At 35.0% G+C, this 24,827-nt stretch overlaps 1 protein-coding gene across 1 annotated transcript in view; it reads right to left on the reverse strand.

Moving 5' to 3' along the window:
* Positions 1-24,827, reverse strand: part of LOC114240653 (soluble calcium-activated nucleotidase 1) — a 441,880-nt gene that overhangs the window by 1,634 nt on the left and 415,419 nt on the right. Inside the window, exons 2-3 of the mRNA XM_089734136.1 lie at positions 1,425-1,999; positions 256-465 (exon numbers count right to left, since the gene is read on the reverse strand). Coding sequence (XP_089590262.1) covers positions 256-465; positions 1,425-1,961 — 747 coding nt within the window. The 5' untranslated portion in view covers positions 1,962-1,999. The remainder of the gene's footprint in view (positions 1-255; positions 466-1,424; positions 2,000-24,827) is intronic.

The following is a 24,827-nucleotide window of genomic DNA, read 5'->3' on the forward strand; positions in this document are numbered from 1 at the left end:
AAAAGACTCAAAAAACCTAGATACCTAAATTTAATTTGAGCATTTGTATAGGTATATTTTATTAATTTACTTGTTGAAACTTTTTTTCAGCACTTATGATTGTATAAAATTATAATATACTTTATGGTGCTGTCTGAATTATACACAATACAATTGTTACACTCTCAAGAATTAGATTTCACAGAATTTGAACTTTAATGTATTTTTATTAATGTATGAAGAATATTCTGAATTTAAAATATTTTTCGTTTGTACCTCTCCATTTATATTAACAGCTTTTACCCACATTGGGTCATAGTTCTCAAACTCTCCACTGGAAGTTGTCCATTCTTTGCCCATAGATCCTATGTATAGAATTTCATCTTTCATTGCGGCCCACTCTGATTTAAAGCCTTTTTCGACATGACCATTACCATCAGTCAACACTAACCATGGCACCATTTTGTTAGATATTATTTCAAAAACCTTAAAAATAATAATTATAGATTAATTTCCAACTAACATTCCAATAAAAGGTAATACAAATTAATGACCTATTCATTGCTGTGAAATTAAAATATTGTGCATTTCTTTTTTAGATAATTCATATTATTTATATTGTTTTTATTGCATAGATAAGGGTATATGAACCTACAGACCACTTGATGTATAGTGCGTGCTGGAGCCCATTTACAACCCAATGTAAACGTGGGCCACCTTCAGTCTACATGTCAGTCTTAATAGCATTGTACAATTGAAGTCCCACCCTTCAGAAAGCACGACAGCTTCATCACAGAAATAGATAGTTTGGGTATATCTCTGCATGCAGGCTTACAAAACACAACCAGTAAATGCTCATAGGCAATCGCAGTATGCTAGTATAATGTGTAAATTACTGTCGCCTATTATTCATAGGATCTATTTGCCACCACTCAAAACGAGAAATGGGAGATAATTGTAAGCCTTAAATTTGTTAATAGGTTTTCAAACAGCAACATTTCAATGAGATATATTAATTGCTTAATACGATTCCATTTTTTAAGAAAAAGCTGATCAGCATTGTCAAATACATTGCAGAGATGAGACTTAAAATTCAATAGATATAATTTTCACCCTGTTTCTGCATTTGATTTCTAATAATTTATCAAAATTAACAGCATTTCACATTATTTGGTACTTTAAAACTGCTTTACAATCTCCCACTTTTTATTTTCATCTTAGTATTTCCATTTTATGAAAATTTTTGAAGTACTCAAAACACTTCAAATTCCAAAAGCAAGATATACAATATAAGTAGTTTTAATTGGGCATGACTCGAAAATTAAAGATAATATTCTAATTGCTGAATTAATTTGTGTAATCTAATGAAATATCAACCACCAGTCAAGGTGAAGCCAGTATAGGTCTTAAAGGCTACTTGCAGATAAGGAATCATATCAACTTACCATGCCTGATCGATCATCAAACGTGAGCAGTCTACCATCATAAACGATTAGTTCAGACAATTCCATACCACGCCCTTTATGTGAATACATGGATGTTAACAAAGTTGGTTGCTGTGAATCCCAAGTCACAGTCACACTGTTCTTAACGCGATTATAAACTAAATGGCCCTTTTTTAAATAACTATGAAAAGAATATGCTTTTGTTGAGCTCTTAGAATTAGTATCAAGATCAGCTACAATGCCAATCCGGAATGTAATATAATCCCCTGCTATAACAGGTCTAGTTATTGGATATGTAGTGTTGTATTGTCTCGTTCTGTGGATCCACTGAATTACAGGGGGCCCCTGCACTGATGTCCACCAGTAATAGACTAATAAAAGCAGAAAAGTTCCCATTGATGTCATTAAAACAACAAACTGTGGTTGTATACGAACAGCATTACCAACTCTGTATGTAATCGGTGTTCTCAGGGCTTTTCGCCAGTCGCGCAGAGTACCCTTCATTCTTTGTTCTTCTTCGTCGATATAGTAGTACATAATACCTTATTTCATATTTAACCTCTCGGATTAGGTACCTACTTCAATGACTAGTGTCGTTACTTATGAAGGAAAAATCTAATTTTGTTAACTTTTCTAAGGAAACTTCTTTGGTAGCATTAGCCGTGTGTTGGAGCAGCTAATTTCTGGTAATAATGTGATGTGTCCTTACTGTCAGAATATTTTATGTTGAAATTACTGGGTACATTAAATTTCTCATTAAATAGTGACATTTTGTATGAATAATATCAGATATAGCACATATTAAAGTGTTTCAAAAATTTTTGATATATTCTTCTACAATTAAAACTCCTTGTCGTTTAATACACGTATGCAATACACTATCGCAAGCAAATTTCTTCTAAAGGCCAACACCAGAATTGTCTAGAATTGCTTTATCTTCGAAAAGATGACATTAATGACAGATAGCCACAGATGATACAGATCAAAGAATATTCATTTGAATATTCATTGGGGTTGTGGTGCTGCCAGACTTAAATGAGAAATTTATAAATACAGAAGTGTTTTTTTTATTTTTTTTTATTGCTTAGTTGAGTGGACGAGCTCACAGCCCACCTGGTGTTAAGTGGTTACTGGAGCCCATAGACATCTACAACGTAAATGCGCCACCCACCTTGAGATATAAGTTCTAAGGTCTCAATTATAGTTACAACGGCTGCCCCACCCTTCAAACCGAAACGCATTACTGCTTCACGGCAGAAATAGGCAGGGTGGTGGTACCTACCCGTGCGGACTCACAAGAGGTCCTACCACCAGTAAAAAAGTGTAAAGCAAAGTAAGCGTCTCCAATTGTAGATTCAATATATTCCACATACATATTTATTTTTCTAAATTATCACTTGGAACTGCATTATAAAACATTATGTTTTAGATTTCCATTGGAATACTTTTACACTTTGTTATTTCTGCTTTTTGTGTAATTTATGGCACTACCTGTATATCACTTTCTAACCTAAAAACGTTTTTTTCTATTTATCATCAGTTCCTATTTTACAATTTCCTGAGTAAAATAAAATTTTATGGAGTCTGCACTCTGAAATTTAAATCGTTTGTTATACTTGTACAGTTCTTCAGATGTCCTCAAAAATGCTTGTTTGGTTTTCATGTCACTGATTTAATACTATTTTTCATTCAGGGATAGAATTCTAGAACAAAGTTTTATAACAAACACCTATTTTTAAAGTGAAATCTCTTTAGGTGCATTGAGAGCAAAAAGGCGCGACAGATTTGTTACGGCTAGAGAGATACAATTTAGGAAGAGTGAGAGTGAGAAAATAGGCAGAGCATCTCGCGAACCATTCCACCGTGGAGAAGGTGAGAAAGATTTTTGTTTCCCTACCTATTCTAGTAACCTTGAGGTGTTATACTAGATTCTCTGGGCGAGTAGGTGATCTCATTGCTCCTGTAGGCAGTAACATATTAATTATCTTATATTTTATTTTTAATGAAAGTTTAAAAAATAATATTATTTGTTGCTCTATATATAATTTAAAATATATATAAATTGTGAACAGGTCGTTTATCATAAACACAAAATTCCCTATTACCAAAGAAATTTGATTTAAGGATAAAAAATTAAGGAAACCACGATACTACACATCACAAAAGAAGTTTATCTTTTTTGCATGTTATTTTTTAATTCATAAATATATATTTTTTTTATATCTAAGATGATAACGCCCTTACACTATTTAATTATCAATAGCGGTACGTGGTATTTACCGTAATTACAGTACATCTAGCAACACTCACTGGAAACATAGACAATAATTTTTATTTTGTTCACAGACTTGAATACATAAACAAAGTTATAAAGCCCATGCAGCCAAGCATAATACTGTGTATGTATCTAGACCAAAACAAATTAAATTAATGATACCATCAATTTTATTTTAATTTTAGTTATTACCAGTATTCATAAGCATAACAAAGCAGCAACGCAATCTCAAAATTTTTGGTGTTATGATGATGCCTATAGTAGCAACACTCCATTTCTTCGGTCGAGTAAGGGATTTGTTGTAGAATGACCAGCGGCGTTTTCAAAGTGTTATAGCTGCGTTATAGGTTCGTCAACTAGTATTTACTAAGTGTGATAACTTAATTAATTCCAATGAAAGTAAAGGACAGAAAAGCTCTCTGTGAAATTATGTAGCACTCACAGAAAATATTAACGCAACATTCCATTAAATGATCATTCGTTAAAACTACCAAATCTAAAAATTTCAACCTTTCTATGAAATAATTTAAGACCAGCCCTGTATTATGATTTGTTAATAATTGTAACTACAAACAATATAATTTCCTAATATGTACATAATAATTGAAATTTCAACATTGTCTCATGGGGTGGCGAAATTCATATTCATTCTCATTAGTTTTAGTAAAAGACTTTTTGGTTGGAACGCAAAATGAAATGAAACCAGTGAACGTGGCTTCTCAGATTCTTCTAGAAAGTCTACCGCTCTTACTAAACTATCACCATTTAACTGGAACATAATTTAATTTCATGTCATCTCATCTCGTTTCAATCTATTTAATTTAAATAAATATTATCATATAAACGTTTCAGATACATAAATCAAGTTGTTTTTTATTCAGCTTCATTCATTTAACACAGTATGTAGGTACTTATATGATATACCTACCTACTAATAATTAATATAGTTTAAATGTTGGCCTTCTCCGAAAGTTAATAATCGTTTAGGTAGGTATGTATTCGAGTACAGAAGCGCAGCTGACTTAAACAACATTAGCGTGTCGATGACGCGAACCCATAATTTTTCCCGTAACAAAAAGTGCTCAACGCGGCTTAAGAGTTTTTCATTTCAAATGGAAACTGTTACATGGTTCCCCACTTGCTTAGGAAGAATCAGTTATACCTAAATGTAAAATACGTAGAATGAACAAATTTAGAGGCTTCAGTGATTATTATCCTATTTCAACCATGAGTAAACATAAGTAATACCTAGTGTTTTTTTATATAGCACTTATTTATTACATCACCATAATAAATATGTGCTATTTATCAGAGTCAGACTCTTTGATTCATTACCATAATACATCTATAACCTGCAAGTAGCCATAATTAAAAATTATTACAAAAAACATAGACAATATCTCACTCGCTATGAAACCGAACGCCAAAAAAAAGTAAGTGCATTACTTAACTTTCACTGAAACAAGAAACTCAAAAGTGATTACGCTCACGGACGTACATCCTGTACAAAAAACATAATTGAAATAAAATTAAACCGAACCATTTTGTGGACGGGTAATTTAACATTTTTTGGATCATCTTTTTGGATCTCTCTCTGTCATTAAACATCCGAATTCTGTCCGACTATAATTAATATTTACTATTCTCACACTCTCGATACGTTTAAAACTAAATCAATGATGTTTAATTTGTGATTGAAGAGTTCTTTAGTCCTTATTGTTGCAACACATCTAGGTGACCAGTCACCAGAGGCTAGCTTTCGAAGATCTAAATTCTATTCAAATGGTAAAGTAAGGCATTGTGAGTTAAGTGGTATTTGAAACGCACACAAGGTAATGAATGCCTAACGTTTTTATGCATTTACTAGCTGACCCGGCAGACTTCGTAGTGCCTCAATCGATAAATAAAAGACCTAAGCTTTTGTATAAAATAAACTTGAAACAAACAAAAGAAACCCGTTCGGAAAATTGTTATTTTTATTTAATTTCGAGCATTTTCATATTTATATACCTTTTATACCTTCTCTGGACTTCCACAAATAATTCAAGACCAAAATTAGCCAAATCGGTCCAACCGTTCTCGAGTTTTAGCGAGACTAATGAACAGCAATTCATTTTTATATAGGTATATAGATAAAACTCCGTAGACAAAATCGAAAACACTATCGAATCTACCCAATTGTCTTGTAACTCTTGTAAGTTAGTCGGTCTGTATGTTACTAACAGCTTTTATTTGGCTATTTTATCAATGAATTTGGAAGCTGGGTATTTTCTTTTAAGCAGTTACAATTTTGAAAACAGGTATAGAATTGCATATAATTTACGTAAGGTTAAAAGAAAATAAAAACCATTTAAGCATAATCATGAGTTTTTTTTAGATGAATATTAACATTGACCATAGTTTTATTCTAGTTATGTACTGAATAAGTAAAAAGTGTCACCTCTCTAACTAAAGAGCGTAGGAAATTAAATTCTTTTTTTAATATGTAAATACTTCTAATAAAATCTGATCACATTATTCAATGCGTGATGAATACTATAAAATATTTGAAATTGATTTACGTATTAACTTTTACACGTTGTTTTAGAGTCAAGCGTCAAAAATATTTTTTTTTATATTTCAATTTATGTACACTGAATTTTATTCCTGAGCATTCAATCCATGACGGAACCATTTCCCGCGAGTTGTCACACACGCATTTATCGTTTTTATTGCCATCGGTGGACCCTTCCCTTGTGCATTTGTGATTGCGCTAAAAGTGCAAACGACTGGTTCCACTGGTGGTAGGACTTCTTATGAGTCCGCACGGGTAGATACCACCATCCTGTCTATTTCTGCCGTGAAGCAGTAATGCGTTCCGGTTTGAAGGGTGGGGCAGCCGTTGTAACTATACTGAGACCTTTGAACTTATATCTCAAGGTGGGCGCATTTACGTTGTAGATGTCTATGGGCTCCAGTAACCACTTAACACCAGGTGGGCTGTGAGCTCGTCAAACTCATCTAAGCAATAAACCCTACGCGCTACGTGGTTGATAGAGTCCATGAACCCCATAACCTGAAAACTGTCACTCTGACAAGAAGGCGGAGTAGGACTGTTCCACCTTTCAAACCAGAACGAATAACAGACTTAGCGATGTATAAACAGGCTGGGAAGTCGTCTCTGAACACGTCGCTGCAGATTTAGATAAAAGAAGCGTCAGATAAGAGCACAATATCAATTAGCTAATAATAAAGCCCAATTATCTAATTGTATGTAGGTAATTAATGTAATCTCGCGGATGATCTCCAACAAGATGGACCGATCTATTAAAATCTGTGACTCACTCCAACATACATGATTGCCATATGATTGCTTTCATTCTGCGAAACATCGTGCCACATGGCGTCGCATCGCGAGAGCATCGGTATCGCAGGATTCGGCTGATACATGACCACGACCACTCTGTCAATAGTGTAAGGAAGGAAGGAAGATGTAATTAAGTATATTTTAGCTATGAGTAACACATTTTTTTTATTATTACAAAGATAACAACTACAATAACTATATCTTTAAATTGTTTAAGACCAAAAAAGAAATTTGTAAGCTAGCACACACGAATCTTAAAGGTTTTTATTGGCATTTAATGTTGGAAATCCTAAACTTGTTTGTGATTGATAATTAATAACACATTTTTATTCGTTTTCTTTTGTTTGTCTTGTACATTTATCAGTGTATTTTTAGCTATGTTAAATCGAATCAATCCGTAAATAAATATTGAATCCGTTTTCGTGGCTTTTATTACGATGACGCAACCAGAGCCATGCCGGCTAAGGCATAAACAGTCCAAACTTCAGCTTCGTGTCCGACAGTAGAGAATACGCAAAATAATAGCACAACGCCACCGCGAACACAGTAGAGATCAGTCTGCAAAACCAGATGCAGCTGAGATCGCACCATATTGGTCTCCGATCGACTTCGACAACGGGCAATTTTGACGGTTTCTGCTTGCTACTTTGTAATCTGCTGATTTAAATATAAAATACTTTAATTAATCATCTAAATCAGGGGCTCCCAAACTTATTTTGCCTACCGCCCACTTTGAGAATAAAATATTTTTTAGCGCCCCCATTTTTTCACCTAATTAAAAACCACTATAGCGACAGCTCAGTCGGTGTCTGAGCGTCGTCCTAGACGAAATTTCAAATCGCCTGCTAAGCCCCTACACAACGCTCCCTTTTTTTCTGGGTCCCTTACCGCCCCCCTTTAGGAATGTAGCGCCCACAAGGGGGCGTTATCGGCCACTTTGGGAAAGGCTGATCTACATCATTGCTCCATGACAGTGGCCTAACTGTGTAAATTGTCAATATTCATTATACTATAGTATATACGTAATAGATATTTAAAAAAAGTTGCTCGTTTAAAAAATTGGTTACTGGAGCCTTTTTTTTTTTTTTTTATTGCTTAGCTGGGTGGATGCTCACAATCCACCTGGTGTTAATTGGTTACTGGAGCCCATAGACATCTACAACGTAAATGCCACCATCCACCTTGAGATATGAGTTTTAAGGTGTCAGTGTAGTTACAACAGTTGCCCCACCTTTCAAACCGAAACGCATTACTGCTTCACGGCAGAAATAGGCGGGGTGATGGTACCTACCCGTGCGGACTCACAAGACTCTCTACCACCAGTAGAAAAAAAAGCGGTACTAATCAAATTGCGTGAAGCCACGATTGATAACCACTTAACTACAGATATACCTTGATCAAATTGTATGAAGCTACGATTGATAACCTCTTAACTACAGATATACCCTGAGCTAGCTGTACACAAGAAGAAAAGGAAAATTCGACAAAATTAGCGCTCTAAGTAAAAAAATTATAATACATTATATTACACTATAATTTTAGGCTGCATTTTCATTTATTTCAACTCTGCAAAAACCATGTGCCGTCTGCAATATATCTGCAATATTGAAACATGATTAATAAAATTAATAAAATTGTTCGATATTTTCAAGAAAACTTTGAATATCTATACTAATATCTATACTAATATTATATTATAAAGCTGAAGAGTTTGTTTGTTTGTTTCGTAGAACGCGCTAATTTCAAGAACTACTGGTCCGATTTGAAAAATTCTTTCAGTGTTAGATAGCTCATTTATTGAGATAAGCTATAGACTAACTATACAACATCACGCTAATATCAATACAGGCTGAGCACAAATAAATAATGTGTCATAGTCGGGGATTTCCCTTTTAAGAGCTTTAGTGGCGCGCGCTGTGGAAACGGTTAAAGTTTCCCTAAAATAATGTATGACAGAATTATTCCCCTATAAAAGTTCTAAAAAAAGTCCGTAACCGCATATGTCTATATTTTAAGGCTAACTCACTATAACGTTTTTTATGCTAAACAAATTTCTTCTAAAAAGCATTATTTGTGAAGGTGTTTTTATGAAGATGATATTAAACAAATTTCTTCTAAAAGCATTATTTGTGAAGGTGTTTTTATGAAGATGATATTAATCCTTATCCAAATAAATACATTTTATTTTATTTTTTATTTTACTGAAATTTCCCCTCACTTGGTTTTAATAAATATCTCGCTATGAGTATTTAATGAGTATGAGAAGATATCTTAAAATAACATCACAGCAAAATAATGATCAAGCGCGTAATATTGATGTACAAGGCGTCGGCCGGCTGGTGCGTGGCGACACAGAATAAGAAGAATAACAAGAAACACCCAAATAACTTCAAGATAGGCTTTGAAAATTATAGATTTTTCTGGATTTCTCCAGGATCCTATCAGATCTTGATTATTATAAAAAAAGAAAAACGAATTATCAAGTCGAATCGGTTCAAGCATTCTCGAGAAATCGGTGAACATACATAGATAACGCGGGTAGGTACCACCACTTCGCCTAATTCTGCCGTGAAGCAGTAATGCGTTTCGGATTAAATGGTGGGGTAGCCGTTGTAACTATACTTGAGACCTTAGAACTTATATCTCAAGGTGGGTGGCGCATTCACGTTGTAGATGTCTATGGGCTCCAGTAACCACTTAACATCAGGTGGACTGTGAGCTCGTCCACCCATCTTAGCAATAAAAAAAAATGGTGGTCCGACCATCTATCAATCTGCCTATCGAAGAATTTCACATGCCTTGTTGAAGACCTTCCCTATTTCGATTCCCCGCAAAAACTAATTTTCACAAAAAAATTCACAAATTTCGCAAAGCAAACCATGTCTTTTATCCTAATAAAACCAATATATATGGTAACAAGACGTTGATGTAATGCTTCTTGTAAGTGTAATATAATGTTGATCAGACGCTGCGGTGGGATTACAATACAAATAATAACATGAAAACCGCAACTAATCAGTCTTCTTGCAAGAATTCTTAGACTAGCTGTTTAGTAGGTATAACTTGTAATGTGCTAAAATAAGACATGGTTATATTGTTTTATTTGAACAACTTAAAATCCTGCTTCAACGTGGAGCGTATATCCCTAAGTATAATGGTTATTCCTTTTGTTTTAATAACGTAAACTCTCTTTTTCTTTACTGGTAGGTATTTACTTCCACTTTTACGTCAGTACCAGTAACAATATTATAATAAAAAAAGGGTGCGTGTATTTATGTACGCGCGTAAGAAGTTATACTTTATTTTTATTAAATTTATTTCTTAATTTTTTATATAAATTTTAATCAATTTGAAAAAAAATCGATTAAACAACATCCTCAAACACGCATATTGGACATCCCTTTTCTTGACATCGTATAAATTCGGTAATTCTCGGTACGGTTCGGAAAGTTCACTTGCTGCTATATTCAGACTCGCCAAGTTACGTCGGTCGTATTGTAATGAGCGATTTAGTGGGCAACTTCATTCTGTTAATTTTGTGTCACGGTGCGCGCGCGTCGTAAAATTTCACTCTCATCAATTTTTCATAACGCGCCTAAAGAAGTATAGCTTCAAAAATATATTATGAGTATTTATAACAATTATTATAGATAAATATTTCATGACTATTTAAATATTTTTTATTTATGCTATTGACATCATTAAGGTGGGCCGATAGCTTGGCGTTCACTTTATCCTTTTTTGTTTTACAATAATTAGGTAGCATGTGCTCATTACATAAATATGTATTATGTTTTTAAAATATGTACTCACTTTTTCCTCATATCGAATCTAATGTTATAAGAAATAAAATTCAAATCTGCAAAATACAAAAAGAAAAAAAAGAAACCTATTAAAGTCACAGCAAACACAAAGAATTCAATATACCACAACACATTAGTGAATACTCCATTCATTTTATTAATTTAATTAATTTGAATTCCTTATTTTATTTATTGTTTTTTTTTTTGTCAAAATGAAATTAGACATCTATAGATTATATATGCAATCCTGTTAACTAATCAGTTCTCAAATAAGGTTTTAAGTGCGTCTCTATTGTTCATATTGTAATTCTAATTCGGAATTAATTAGATTGCATTTTCGGGAATATAGCAGGTACCTACTACTGGTTTTACCCGGATCAATTTATCATGATGAAAGTTTACGAAATTGAAACATAAAATTTTAAATAAAATTTTATATTTATAACAATGATGAATGAATAGTATCGTATAATAAAAATAAAATTGTAAAAAAATATATCTTTAATAACATTATAATAACCTATAGTTTATAGTACCAATAGTAATAGCCAATAGTAATAGTACCAATAGTAATAGGAGCAACCGGAGTAATAGTCAAAGCCTACAGAAATACATAGATAAATTAGATGCAAACATCAACCCACACATCATGCAGAAACAAGCTGCCATACACACGGTCACCATCATCACGAAAGTCTTGGGGGATACGGTCTTCGTAGGAGGGGAAACTGAGCCACCCTTTCCCTGAGGGTCTCGGGGCGGGAGCTCAGTAAACCGAGCCTAGAGCTCGAGTAGAGGAACAATAATAGCATAATAATATAGGCTTGTTTGTTTAATTTATAAGCTATTTATCTCTTGGGCCTCAAGAACCTACTACTTTAAGGCTTTCCTTTATGGATGAACAAATAAATGTCATTAAGAACAAAAACTTCATAGTATTGAACATCAGCTACATCACTCATTAGTTATGTAAGTAGTACAATAGACAAGCGATCAAATTTTTGAATTATATCTAATAACTGTGTATAATTTACTAGCGTTTTCGAGCACTTAGCGCCTAATGTTCTAGAGCTAGAGATGTGTGTGCTTAGTGCGAGTATTTTAACGTTCGCGATAGCGTAAAAGTTTGCTCATATTTGTATGGAATGAGATCGTTTGCGTACGTTTGCCGGTAGGGGCGCTGTTCCAGCTGCACACAAAATTGGGCTAACTTTTACGCTATCGAAAACTCACACTAAGCACAGTGATGGTAGAAATTTTAAGTCATTAGGAGCAAACTGTTATCATAACAGGAAAATGAGGTGTAAAATCTTGATCGTATAAGGTGCTTTTGTGATTCGCAAAAGGGATTTATATGTCGGGCTAAACTCGAGTGAATAATTCTTTATGTTCATGAATCATCAGTCAATATGCGCGGTTTTAGGGAATTTACCAATGTGTTCGATTTCACTTAAGTATGTATGAATATCTAAAATCAAATGTTCACAAGCCAATTCAACAAGCCCGATCTGATATTTGGATGTTCTGATTAGTGAATAATTCTTTATGCTCATGAATCATCAGTCAATATGCGCGGTTTTAGGGAATTTACCAATGGGTGGACGAGCTCACAGCCCACCTGGTGTTAAGTGGTTACTGGAGCCCATAGACATCCACAACGTAAATGCGCCACCCACCTTGAGAATCAAAAAATCAAACGTTCACAAGCTAATTCAACAAGCCAGACCAGATATATGGATGTTCTGATTAATCTAATGACAATAAATCAACCTATTTTGAAATGTTTACGCCAAACGACTTAAAAGTATTAAAAAAGTTTTTTTTCAACCAGCAGCAATTTAAACTATTTACTAATAAAATAATAATGTAATACTACTTTCTATGTGACGCATGCTTTTAGAGTAAAGGTTTTATTAAATAAGTAATCTTGTATCCAAATCTCATCTCTATTGTTCATGTCATTGCTAATGTATCCACCGTGATCACTGATGCTGTTTACGTGTTAATACAATAATGTATTTTTTTTTAACTACATAAGTGTATTCTTTCGTGATGCAAATTCGCAATTTAAAACTATTTTCGAATTGTTTGATGTGTATGAAAAATTTGCATTCAAATTTCATTTTCGCCGTAACCATTTTTCACGGGGCTCGACGTTTTAAAATTTATTAAGCGTAACGTAAGTTTTGGTGATGTTTTTGTATTCATTGTAACATACATTATAGATACAACGTGAAGTGAAAATAATATAACGATGTGAATAAGTGAATCTACACGCTTTCATTTGAACACATCCGTTGCAAATGATGGATGAATGTCATGAATGAATATTCGTTTAGTTTAGTATGATGATGTCCTTCGATTTTGGCATGTCGTAGACATAATTGAGTTTACTTTCACTGTTTCATCTCTCCTTTTTTTTTTAAATTGTCATTATTATTATTATTAAGTCGACGTGTCGAATACTCGACAGATTTATTTGAATATTAGTTAATATTTGAGAGTTTTTACTTCGCAGTTTTTGGAACGAAGTTCCTTATGGGATGATGCAGAGGGGTACCCTAACCGGGAAAATCGTCCGTAACGTAAGATTTTTATTAGTAATGCACACAGTGTACGATTTAATTTTGCAATAATATTTTTTTTTTATCATGCATTGACCACGATCTCAGAGCGTTCGTTTGCGCAATACAGTAGCTCTTATGCAAGCAACCGTGATTGAAGTGTACCACAATAAGTTCGCACGCTTCGTTCCTATCCGGTGTCCCACGACACCACACATAATTTTTTTGACATTGGACATTTTTTGACATTTGAATAGTGTTGGTTGTTAACTAAGTGTTTTTTTTTTAATTTATGTGCTTGTTCCAAGTTTGAAACGTTACCATCGAACAAAAAGTATCCAATATTTCAATTGGAGGTTAAAACAAAAAAAAAAAAACATACACAGCTCAAACAAATACCAGAATGTTTGTACTGTACCTAACGTGAATGCATTATCGTACTAAAAAGTTGTCTTAATTGTGCTCCCGAAGATTTTAATCGTGAGTAATTAAAGCAGTTTTCTACGGTGCCTTTTCTTCGTGTGAAATTCGAAACGCGTTTTACATATGCGCCTTTGAACAGCTAGATCCTCGATTAGATCGACGGGAACTAGACTGTGGTTAGGGTTGACAGATATAAAATTGTAAAAAAAAAACAAAAAAAAAAACAAAAAAAAAAGATTATAGAGAAGACGACAAATTATCAATTCATTCTTTTTTTATTCCTTAGATGGGTGGACGAGCTCACAGCCCACCTGATGTTAAAACGTATGTATATAAATAAAATCCTGTTTAATATAAATATAATACCGTTTTTTATTTTTATTTTTTATTTAAACCCATCTAAATTGGTTATTTTTTCAGACGAGACTTTCCTGGTGGTAGGACCTCTTGTGAGTCAGCACGGGTAGGTACCACCGCCCTGCCTATTTCTGCCGTGAAGCAGTAATGCGTTTCGGTTTGAAGGGTGGGGCAGCCGTTGTAACTATACTGAGATCTTAGAACTTATATCTCAAGGTGGGTGGCGCATTTACGTTTGTAGATGTCTATGGGCTCCAGTAACCACTTAATGAATACATGATTTATCAGAATATTGTTGTAGGGAAAAATGGATTTTATGCGCAAAAGCTGTGTCAGTCAGTTTTATTTAAAACCATGTTCTTCGAGTAGTTCTTTATGTTCTTTCCATGTGTAATATGATTTAATTGCTTACATTTTTTTAGTTGACATTGACAACCCCAGTCAAGCGGAAGGCTTTCCAAACTGTACAGCCCTACGCAAGTCAACATTAAATATCTACGTATTATTAACTTGATGTAAAATCTTGGAATCACTATCAGACATAAACAGCCTCCTAATACGAACCATCTAGATTGCCGATTTTAAAACACCTCTAATTTAGTGTCAACATTTTTCTCAACTTTATAATCTGACTCTTGAAAATTCAGCCATAATTCTCGTAAAATTTAGCTTAACGAATATTTTGTTTTAATTTTAGGTATAAGTAAAATTTACTAGCTTAGATATGTAAAATACTTTTGGTAGTTAAAATGACGTTTTCACAGTTGAAATCCCACAGAAAAGTAGTTTTTCTTTTTTTTTGAAATCCTTTATTAACAAATGCATATAAACGACTTTCACGATAAAGGAATAAGATCGATAATACCTAGATATCAAATCCGCATAATGCATAACTTCGCGTACCTATTGTTGTTAGAGGATATTGTAAACCTACACGAGAAGATACGGCTCTATGCCTCTTTAAACTAGCCAATCAGTGTTCTGATTTCCATATACCTTTAGGAATGTGGCCATTACAGTAGAGTTAAGACTTTGGCTACATGTATTAAGATACGTTTTAGCATGCATTCGACATAAGCATGCTCTGAAGGTGAAACACAATGAACAGGAGAGGTCGCACAGTTAGCTTGCTAATTCGTGTTTCTTAATATCGATATTAGCTTAGTAAATTTAAGTTTAACGACATCAGTTTATATATAATATCATTAAAGGCGTATTTTACGAGAGGCAGAGGTCACTTAATGTGCCGTATAATATAATGAAGCTTTTAAGACAAATTTACTGTCTGCAAGCGTATATTTGTAACTTACCCCGATCTGTCTGCATACATACTGAGGTTTACTTTTCGATTGCCTTTGAGCAGGTGTTAGGACCTCTTGTGAGTCCGCACGGGTCGGTACCACCACCCTGCCTATTTCAGCCGTGAAGCAGTAATGCGTTTTGGTTTGAAGGGTGGGGCAGCCGTTGTAAATATACTTGAGACTTTAGAACTTATATCTCGAGGTGGGTGGCGCATTTACGTCGTAGATGTCTATGGGCTCCAGTAACCACTTACTACAGGTGGGCTGTGAGTTCGTTCACCTATCTAAGCAAAAAAAAAAAACATACGGCCCTATGAGCCTCAGCGACCGTGCTTCGCCGGATCTTTTCAGTGGGTCGCGTTTCCGATCCGGCGGTAGATTCTGCGAAGCACTGCTTTTGTTAGGGCTAGTGTTAGCAACACTTTCGGTTTGAGCCCCGTGAGCTCGCCCACATGTTAGGGTGAAGCTGAAATAGCCTCTCAAGGCTATAAGCATAGGCGACCGTGTACCTTAGATGGTCACTGAGGCTCATGAATTCCGAGGGCACAACTGAGCCTCTGCCTAAATTTTTAAATTCGAAGGAGGAAATGTCAAGTTCATTTAAGAGTCGGGTGATACGTAGCACAAACCTCTCTGGATACGCACTCTGGATAAGCAAATTGTTCTTATTAGTATCTGCGGACTCTGTTTAAGTAATAATGAGGTTGATATGACCGAATAATCTCCAACCAAAGACCATTGAACATAGATAAAACTGTATCTACTCATCATCATCATCATCATTAACCTGCCCTTCTCCCAGTCACCTGGGGTCGGCGCAACATATTTTCTCCTTCCATACTCTTCTATCATATACCATTTCTGCGCTCACTCCCCTCTTACCCATATCGTCTTTCACAAAATTGTCGTCAATTTTTATCTACACTAAAATTGACGACAATTTTTCGGGGGCCCTCAAGCGCGTTGCAGTACTAATAATAACAAGACATTATCGAATACATCACGACACGGTTAATAAACAAAACGGTACCGTACACGATAATTGATGTTCAAGTTAATTGATTAGAGATGCGAACTTTTGAAATTTATAGCCGCTACGTACGATATGTTACGCTCACATGCTTTACAGTGTTAACTTCCTCCCAACAATAATAGGGATGTTAATTCGTAAATGCTTTTTTTTTATCGAAACCTTTTTTTTTTGCTTAGTGGGTCAATAATCTCACGGCCCACCTAATGTTAAGTTACCAGAGCCCATAGACATCCAGAAAGTAAATACTGTCGCCCACCCTCTAAGTTCTAAGTCCCAGTTTTATAGTATAACTGCTGCTCCATTCATCAAACTGAATTGCATAAGTACTTCACCGACCGGGCTCTGTGGTTCATATATGTGCGGTCTCACAAGAAGCCCTACCACCAGTAGTTAAGTGTTCAAGAAAGTAATTCAAAATCCGAAAGTAGTAAAGTATAGATAAAAGTAACAATGTTGGCAAAGCAGATAGTATTTTTGTTCCCCTACCTAAGCTGATAGTCTTGAGAGGCTATTTCAGCATAACCTTAACTAGTACGTGAGTTCATGGGGCTCAAACCGGAGTGATGCTAACACTGACCCTAGCAAGAGCATTGCTTCGCAGAATCTACCACCGGATCGGAAACGCGAACCACTTAGAAGATCCGGCGAGAAACTCAGCGGGCTGTGTCTATGGGAGCGTACAAAAACATACACAGAACGCATCATGAAGTTCCCACTGTTATGAGATTTTTCGATGATTCACGCGCTCTTCGCTCTTCAAATGTTAAATGTTTATTTCGACAGCAAAGTATATTAATTTCGTAGTTATTTTATAATAAAAAAAAACGGTTTATCTATATATTAATACGTGAAGCAAAAACTTTGTGTCCTTTTTTAAGAAAATGGCGCGGACGGAGGAGTATGAAATTTTCCACACTTATAGAGAATATAGAGAAGAAGTGCACAATGCTAATATGTTTTTTAAATAACGCATAAAAGATAAATTAAATCAATAAAGAAAACATTACACACACTACATACCATGTAGTTGACGCACACACGCATGCATACTATTTATTTATTTTGTTCTTGACGTCTGTAGTTTGTGATTATAGAAGTATAAAATACAATCATAATAGTGTACAAACTTACAATTCCAATTAATTACAGTCGAATTTCGACTACTGCGGGACCTCTAGTTAATGAAGTTTGCTGTAGCGTATATAATTTGTAACACGGAGTCAACATGTCTTATAAAATGGAATAACAAATTGGTTTTAATTTTACTTTTGGTCAGGTGCATCGTCATCTTGGCACCATTGTCTTGTCTATTTCTAAGAACTGTACTACAATTTAATTAATTATTATGTACATAAGCAACTACATTAAGTGTATTATCGTTATATATCGAGTTTTTTTTTACTTTTGTATATAAAAAATAAACAAGGGTTCTACGACCTGACTCGACTATGATGACTATGATGATGCATGACCACGACTGCTCTGCCAAGAGTAACCGATCATGATGATATAAACAAGCATACGGCCCACCTGATGGTGAGTGGTTACCGTCGCCCATGGACCTCAGCAATGCCAGGGGCAAAGCTAAGACATTGCCAACCGTAAGAGTGTATTATCTATGGACACTGGGATCTCTTGTTTGAAGACGGCTGGTTCCCATTTCGACGCCATTAAACTTCGACAACAACTTAACATGTAAAGGAGCAAAACAAAAAAAAAAACTAGCAACGAAACATCCCTACTAACGCTGATTGGATACGTGCACTAAACATTTCATCTCGTTAATAATATTGTTACGTTACTTTGTGTTAGATTTTTTACATAATTTACATAATTCTTTACGTGCTATGAAGTTATGCTTTAAGTGTGGCTGTACATTGTTAATTTTAGATAAATAAGCTATTTTAATGTTACATTATTTTAGTTAATATTTGTATGGTATGTTTGTTCGTCCGTGTTGAATATAGAATTCGTCTAGAGCTTGCTGCTAGTTTCAGGCAGGTAATCATCTCGATTGTTCGTTTGTCCACTACTTCTCCCCTCAGTTTCTGGTTCTTCTAGTTCAGCGGGAACTTTTTTAATTATTACCCCAAAATATTTTTGTGTAAGTTGATATTATCCCATGGCTAAGAACGAAAAAAACGACGAAATCGCTTTTTTCATATTATAGCCCCCATGATAATTTTGAAAAGAAAACAATAACTAGTCAATCACGTGAAAGTGTTTCCAAATAATGTGTTCTATCTCATTCTCTCGTCGACTGAATCCTATACATTTATGTGTTCGTGTCTCTATGGACTTATTTTTTCGTTTCGTTTCATTTCGTTTCATCGAGTTGACAACGATTCTAAAGAAGTTTTACTTCAATATATACTTTACCCCCCAAAATTCCATTTTACTCCTTTTGGGGTAATTTACCCAGGTTCCCCAACCGCTGTTCTAGTTATTCTTCGTTCTGAAACTTGCTTACTACACTTGCTTTAACCGGCTCTTACCTATACCGTATTTATACCTGTTTTTGAGACTTTATTTTATCTAGTTTTTTTTTATTGCTTTGATCGGTGGACGAGTTCACAGCCCACCTGGTGTTAGTGGTTACTGGAGCCCATAGACATCTACAACGTAAATGCGCCACCCACCTTGAGATATAAGCTCTAAGGTTAATTTGTGTCGAGCGATGCACCGGTGTTCGAATCTCAAGCTGGTACCAATTTTTCCAATGAAATACATACTCAACAAATGTCCACGATTGACTTCCACGGTGAAGGAATCACATCGTGTAATAAAAATCAAACCCACAAAATTATAATTTGCGTGATTACTGGTGGTAGGCCCTCTTGTGAATCCGCGCGGATTGGTACCATCATCCTGCCTATTTATGCCGTGAAGCAGGAATGCGTGGGCAGCCGTTGTAACTATACTGAGATCTTAGAAATTATATCTCAAGATGGGTGGCGCATTTACGTTGTAGATGTCTATGGGCTCCAGTAACCACTTAACACCAGGTGGGCTGTGAGCTCGTCCATCCATCTAAGCAATAAAAAAAAGGTAGAGCTAGTGTTTTATTTGCCCTTGTAGGCGGACGACCATACCGCCCACCTGATAGTGAGTTGTTAACGTCGCTCATGGACGATAGATAGGCCGGGGGTAGAACCTAGTGTAGCAAATTCTCTGAGGTTGAGCCCGTGAGCCAATCTACCCGTTTGCGTGTAGCTGGAATAGCCCCTTAGGGTACCAAGTAATGGGTAGGTAAAGGAAGGCATTAAAAAAAGTATCATATAATAAATTTTAATAAATTTGAATTGAAAAGCGTGGGGTGCATGGTATAAGTAGTTATAAATATTTTATGAACAGATATGAGTAGAAGGGTTATTTTGATAATATCCTGAAAAGCACCCTACGCTTTTTTACAATAATAGTACATTGCACATACATTTTTTCTCCTACCAGGCCGAAAGTTCGTGGAGTACCGAGCCGGGGTCCAGGGGCGAATCCCTGGCTGGGGGTAGAGGGGGCGGAGCCCCCCCGTACTCATAAAAATAACAATTTAACTGTTTTTTAATTAAACTACAACTAATTGAATAAGAACTGCCTGATGAACTCATCTTTGTTTAATACTTCACAATTAAATTTTTTATTGCATTTTGTTTATTTCACTTTTACACTAAACACAATATTGTAAATTACCCGAGCACAACAATGGCGGAGCATTTTAGGTGCGTGAGAGCAGACGTAGACACTAACGCGCATGCGCACTTGTACCCAGGGAGAAAAAGCTACACTTTCTTCCTTGTACAGCGGGAGGAAAAGTTACACTTTCTTCCCTGTACAGCGGGAGGAAAAGTTACACTTTCTTAGGGACGAAAACCGAACTTTCGGCGTAGGTAGGAGAAAACTCATTTTTTCTTACACTATTTTTAATTCAAATTTATTTAAATTTATTTTCTATTTTTTAGTTCGATTTTATATAAAAGCGTGTTTTGTTAGTGTTTTTAAAGTAATGTTTATTTTTCATTTCTTAGTTGAATTTCAATTTTTTAAATTTTATTTTTCATTTTATTTTTAAATATTTAATTGTCATCGGTCCTTAATAAGTATACCAAATTTCGAGTTAATCCGACGTTTTGAAGGGGGTCAAAATCATGTTCAAAGATTCCGTTACAAACATACATACATACGTCTGAAGCTAATAAAAGGGTATTAAAAAGGAAAAATATTAAGTATTATTCATCAACTTCCACATACTTAGTTGCAACTTAAACGACTTCAATCCTTTAATTAAAGTGCCATAGGTGTATGCCATAAAAAGTAAAGTAATTTCCAATTTCTCGACATAAAAATTGGTGCATTTGTCAAGAGTATTTTGATGAGTGCGCATTACTGAGCGAGTGCAGTTTGGATTTTTTTTTGTACAGATATATTTTGCGGTTAACTTTGGATCGCTAGAAAAAATGTATCGTTGCGCTTGTAATGGGTTTGCGCATTAAATACGATCTAAATGCATAGGCGAAATGATGTTATTGACCGCAGAACGTTTCTTTTAGCAAGTCCACAGATTGATTGTGAACAGCTACAAAAATAGTCGAACCACACATTGAGAGTCACGTCAACTTGAAATATTTTATTACTAACTTTTTTATTAAATATTGTCGAATTGAAACTTGTTCGGGTACCTGAAAAATAGATTTAGGCATTTAAAATTGGACTGACTCAACCTTTTATTCATACTTCCGTCAGACAAACATAATATTAGTTTCAAAGATGTAAAATAAATATATTAACCTTTTTTCGTTTGATCAGCTTGGCTGTTGATTCATTAACACAACAGTGTGGCCAACCTTTAAACACTTCAAAATTGTTCTATGTTCTATACTTAATTTGATTGCTTCCTTTGCTGAATGTAAAGTATACCTATATACAATAAATACAATGAAGGCACGTGGTTAAAAAAAACAAGCTTTATTTACAGTTTCATAGTTTGTCCTATATTTGATTCACATCACAATAATAGCCAATAGCCTTAAATTTATAGGCAAGATCGTTCAATTATTCAAGTTTTATCGGTTTTAGCAAATTGCACGCATACAATTTTCATTATAGCGGTAAAATGACCCCATAATATTATATCGGCATAATATTTAGTTCCTACGTAATGTATTTAAGGTTAGCCGATTCTAAAAATAGGTTTTACGAGACCATGACAAAGTTATACGAGAATTATGGAAGGGCGTGTTGGGTTTGTACTTAATTTGTCATTCGCTAAGTGCTAGCAGATATACTCTGTTTGTTCTTCAAAAAACATGTACTTTTAGGTCTCATAACAATTAGAACTTTTTTTTATATCATAGAACATTTTTTTTTCATTTAAGTTAATCTATTTTTTTATATAGTAACATATCATCTGATATCTGATCTATATAAAAATGAATGTTTTTTCGTATGTTTTTCCTGTGACGAAACTTGTTACAGTCATTGGCACTGTTGGAAAGTTTCTGTCACAGTATCATGATCGTTCAACAGATGGCGCACGTAACAGTTACAACTAATTGGTGGCCTTGATACACTTAATGAATGACTACAACTTTCAGTCTGTTACTTCTAAATGAATGAGTAACGCTCGAAGAAGGATAGGGTATAGTTTTTCTTTGTGTATTATAGAAATACGAGACGTGGTGGATACTGGAGTCCATGGATATCAATAACGTAAAATCAGCCACCCACTTTGAGATATCATTTCTGGGTCTCAGTTTAACGGCTGTCTTACCCTTCAAAGCGAAACGCATTACTGCTTCACGGCAGAAATAGACAGGGTGGTGGTACCTACCCGGCCGGAGTCACCAGACGACCACCAATAAAAAATACAGTCAAGTGGTTCCAGATTAGGATTTGCTATACTGATCTATTGGAACCAGAAACTGATTATTTGAGCAGTAGATGTCTGAATAGATATTAAACTCTCAGGTAGTACATAGAAAACTGTTCGTCACATTTTTGTCCTAATGGGAATAGTGATCTCGATCTTCTGTGTAGCATTTTTTTAACCCTACCTAATCTTTGGTAGCCTAAGAAGCTATTCCAACTACTGACAGACCGATAGGTGAGCTCGATGAAGCGTTCTGACGCTGCCTTCAGATACCTATCGGTTCTTTGGACAGCAAAACGACAGTCCTACCTTCCGAACCAGGACGAATTACGGTATCGCCGCTGAAATAGGCAGGATGGTGGTACTAATCCGTGCAGGCTCACAATACTACAATAAAATGGCGTCGATGTTATCTCAATAAACCAATACATTGGTTTAACCTTTATCAAACAGTTTGAACTTGAACTCCGCTTCCTGTTATCTATTTACATGAAACTATATTTTTCTAACTATCAATTTACTATCGTAAACTATATGATCGGTTCGCCCTTCAGGGTGGAAATTGTCAATAAAACAATTTAGTATACACATCGGTTATAAAGTTCTTGCTATGAGAAAATCATCTTGTATGTGGTATCTCGAACAATTCTATAGGCACCAATACCAAACGGCCCCTATAGAAAATAGATAAGAACATAAACGTTCTTAACGATATGAATACTCGACGGCTGCTTTAATTTCCACTAATTTTATTGGTGCTTGTCGTACCTGTGGCACGTATGTATGTGTCTATGTGTATACATAGACACCACGTCATGTTTGTATCTAAGCATATTTACGTTTTGGTGTGAAGGAATCACTCGAGTACTTTGAGATATGTGGTCCAGTTGCATAATTAGTGGTGGTAGGTTATCTTGTAAGTCCTTTAGGGTAGGTATTTTTGTATATATATATATATATATATTTTTTTTTTTTTTTTTTTTTTCTGCCTTGCGGCATGATTTTTTTCTGCGGCAAATCCTTAATATTCATTCGCAAGATGATGGTATTCACGTTGTGATGTACACCTAACGCTAGACTCGAGATCTTATTTAGCCATCTAGTTCACAAAATCTGCTATATATCGCTGGCCGTGTGTGTGACAGTTATTAAATAGGTACAATAGTAACGTGCGCACAACATAGTTGACTGTAGTGCTGTTCCTCGTAATTGATCTAATCAAGAGTCTGAATGCAACGGCGGCACTAATTATCGAAGCGCCGCCGCGTTTTGCTGCTTAGAATAATAATCACGCTGATTGATCATAATTTTATTCGATTTCTTATCGATCGTATTCAACATCTTACCTGGCGCTGTATTATTTATGTCACGAAATGATAATACTGTTTTTTTTTTGCGGAAATCGCGGGAAAACACGAAACTTTACCTTTAGAAATTTTATGATTTGCTTTAGTTTGGAATTAAGCTATGATTGATTTTTGGATGCAATTATATTTCGATCTTGTCTCTCAAGATAGAGGAAGGCATTTTCCTTGTATGAGTGTGCGCTTAAGTCTTTATTAGTTCCGACAGCAAAATTTAACATCAAACGGAACATTACCAGCGACAATTTTTCCGGATAATATCGTTTCATATTAATACTGTGTGTTATAGCTATTATTGATTCCATCATCAATCCGTAGTATTCAGAACTTTTACCTAATTTGAGTCGACTATTATCAAAGCCGGCAATCTGACTTTTGGACAATGATTGGTAAATCAGAAAAACGAATTATTCACGTTGTATTCCATTGGCAGTCACAAAACTCTTCGGAACGACATCTTAGATAAATAACAGGTTAACTATTAACCTTTATTTAATGCAGGTTTTGAACCGTATTCTTTGAAGGAGACGATTATATTCAAATCAATCTGTATTGACATATCAATAAATTTTTTTTGTCCAAATGCACAGATTGCCACCTTTGATAATAGACGACTCATTTATCCTTTAAATAAAACAAAAGAAAACTTTCTCGACTGTACATCTACCATTCAAAGATAAAATCATGTAGTCAAATTTTAGCAATGCATTCGCGTTATTGTTGGACAGAAATAGATGATGTTTATAAATCAGATATAGATCGGTTAGTATGTAGATTGAGATAAGTGTGATCGGGTAATAAAAAGTTACGACAACCGATCGGACACAATTGATGTAAGGGCCATAGCAACAAGCACTGTCAATGCTAAAAGAACATAATATTAAAACTAGACTTTCCACAATATGCATTCGTAGAGTATTGGAGTTCTTTGGACACATTGCTCGAAAGAAGGGTCACAATCTTGAGCAGCTGATGGTGACGGGCAAAATAGAGGGTAAACGTCCCAGAGAACGCAGTCCCACGAGATGGTGGGACTAAATTCGATCTTGTCTGGACGAGGCCAAGGAGAACAAT

This window comes from Bombyx mandarina, chromosome 17 (assembly GCF_030267445.1).
Source record: "Bombyx mandarina strain Sakado chromosome 17, ASM3026744v2".
In the NCBI taxonomy this organism is placed as follows: Eukaryota; Metazoa; Arthropoda; class Insecta; order Lepidoptera; family Bombycidae; genus Bombyx; species Bombyx mandarina.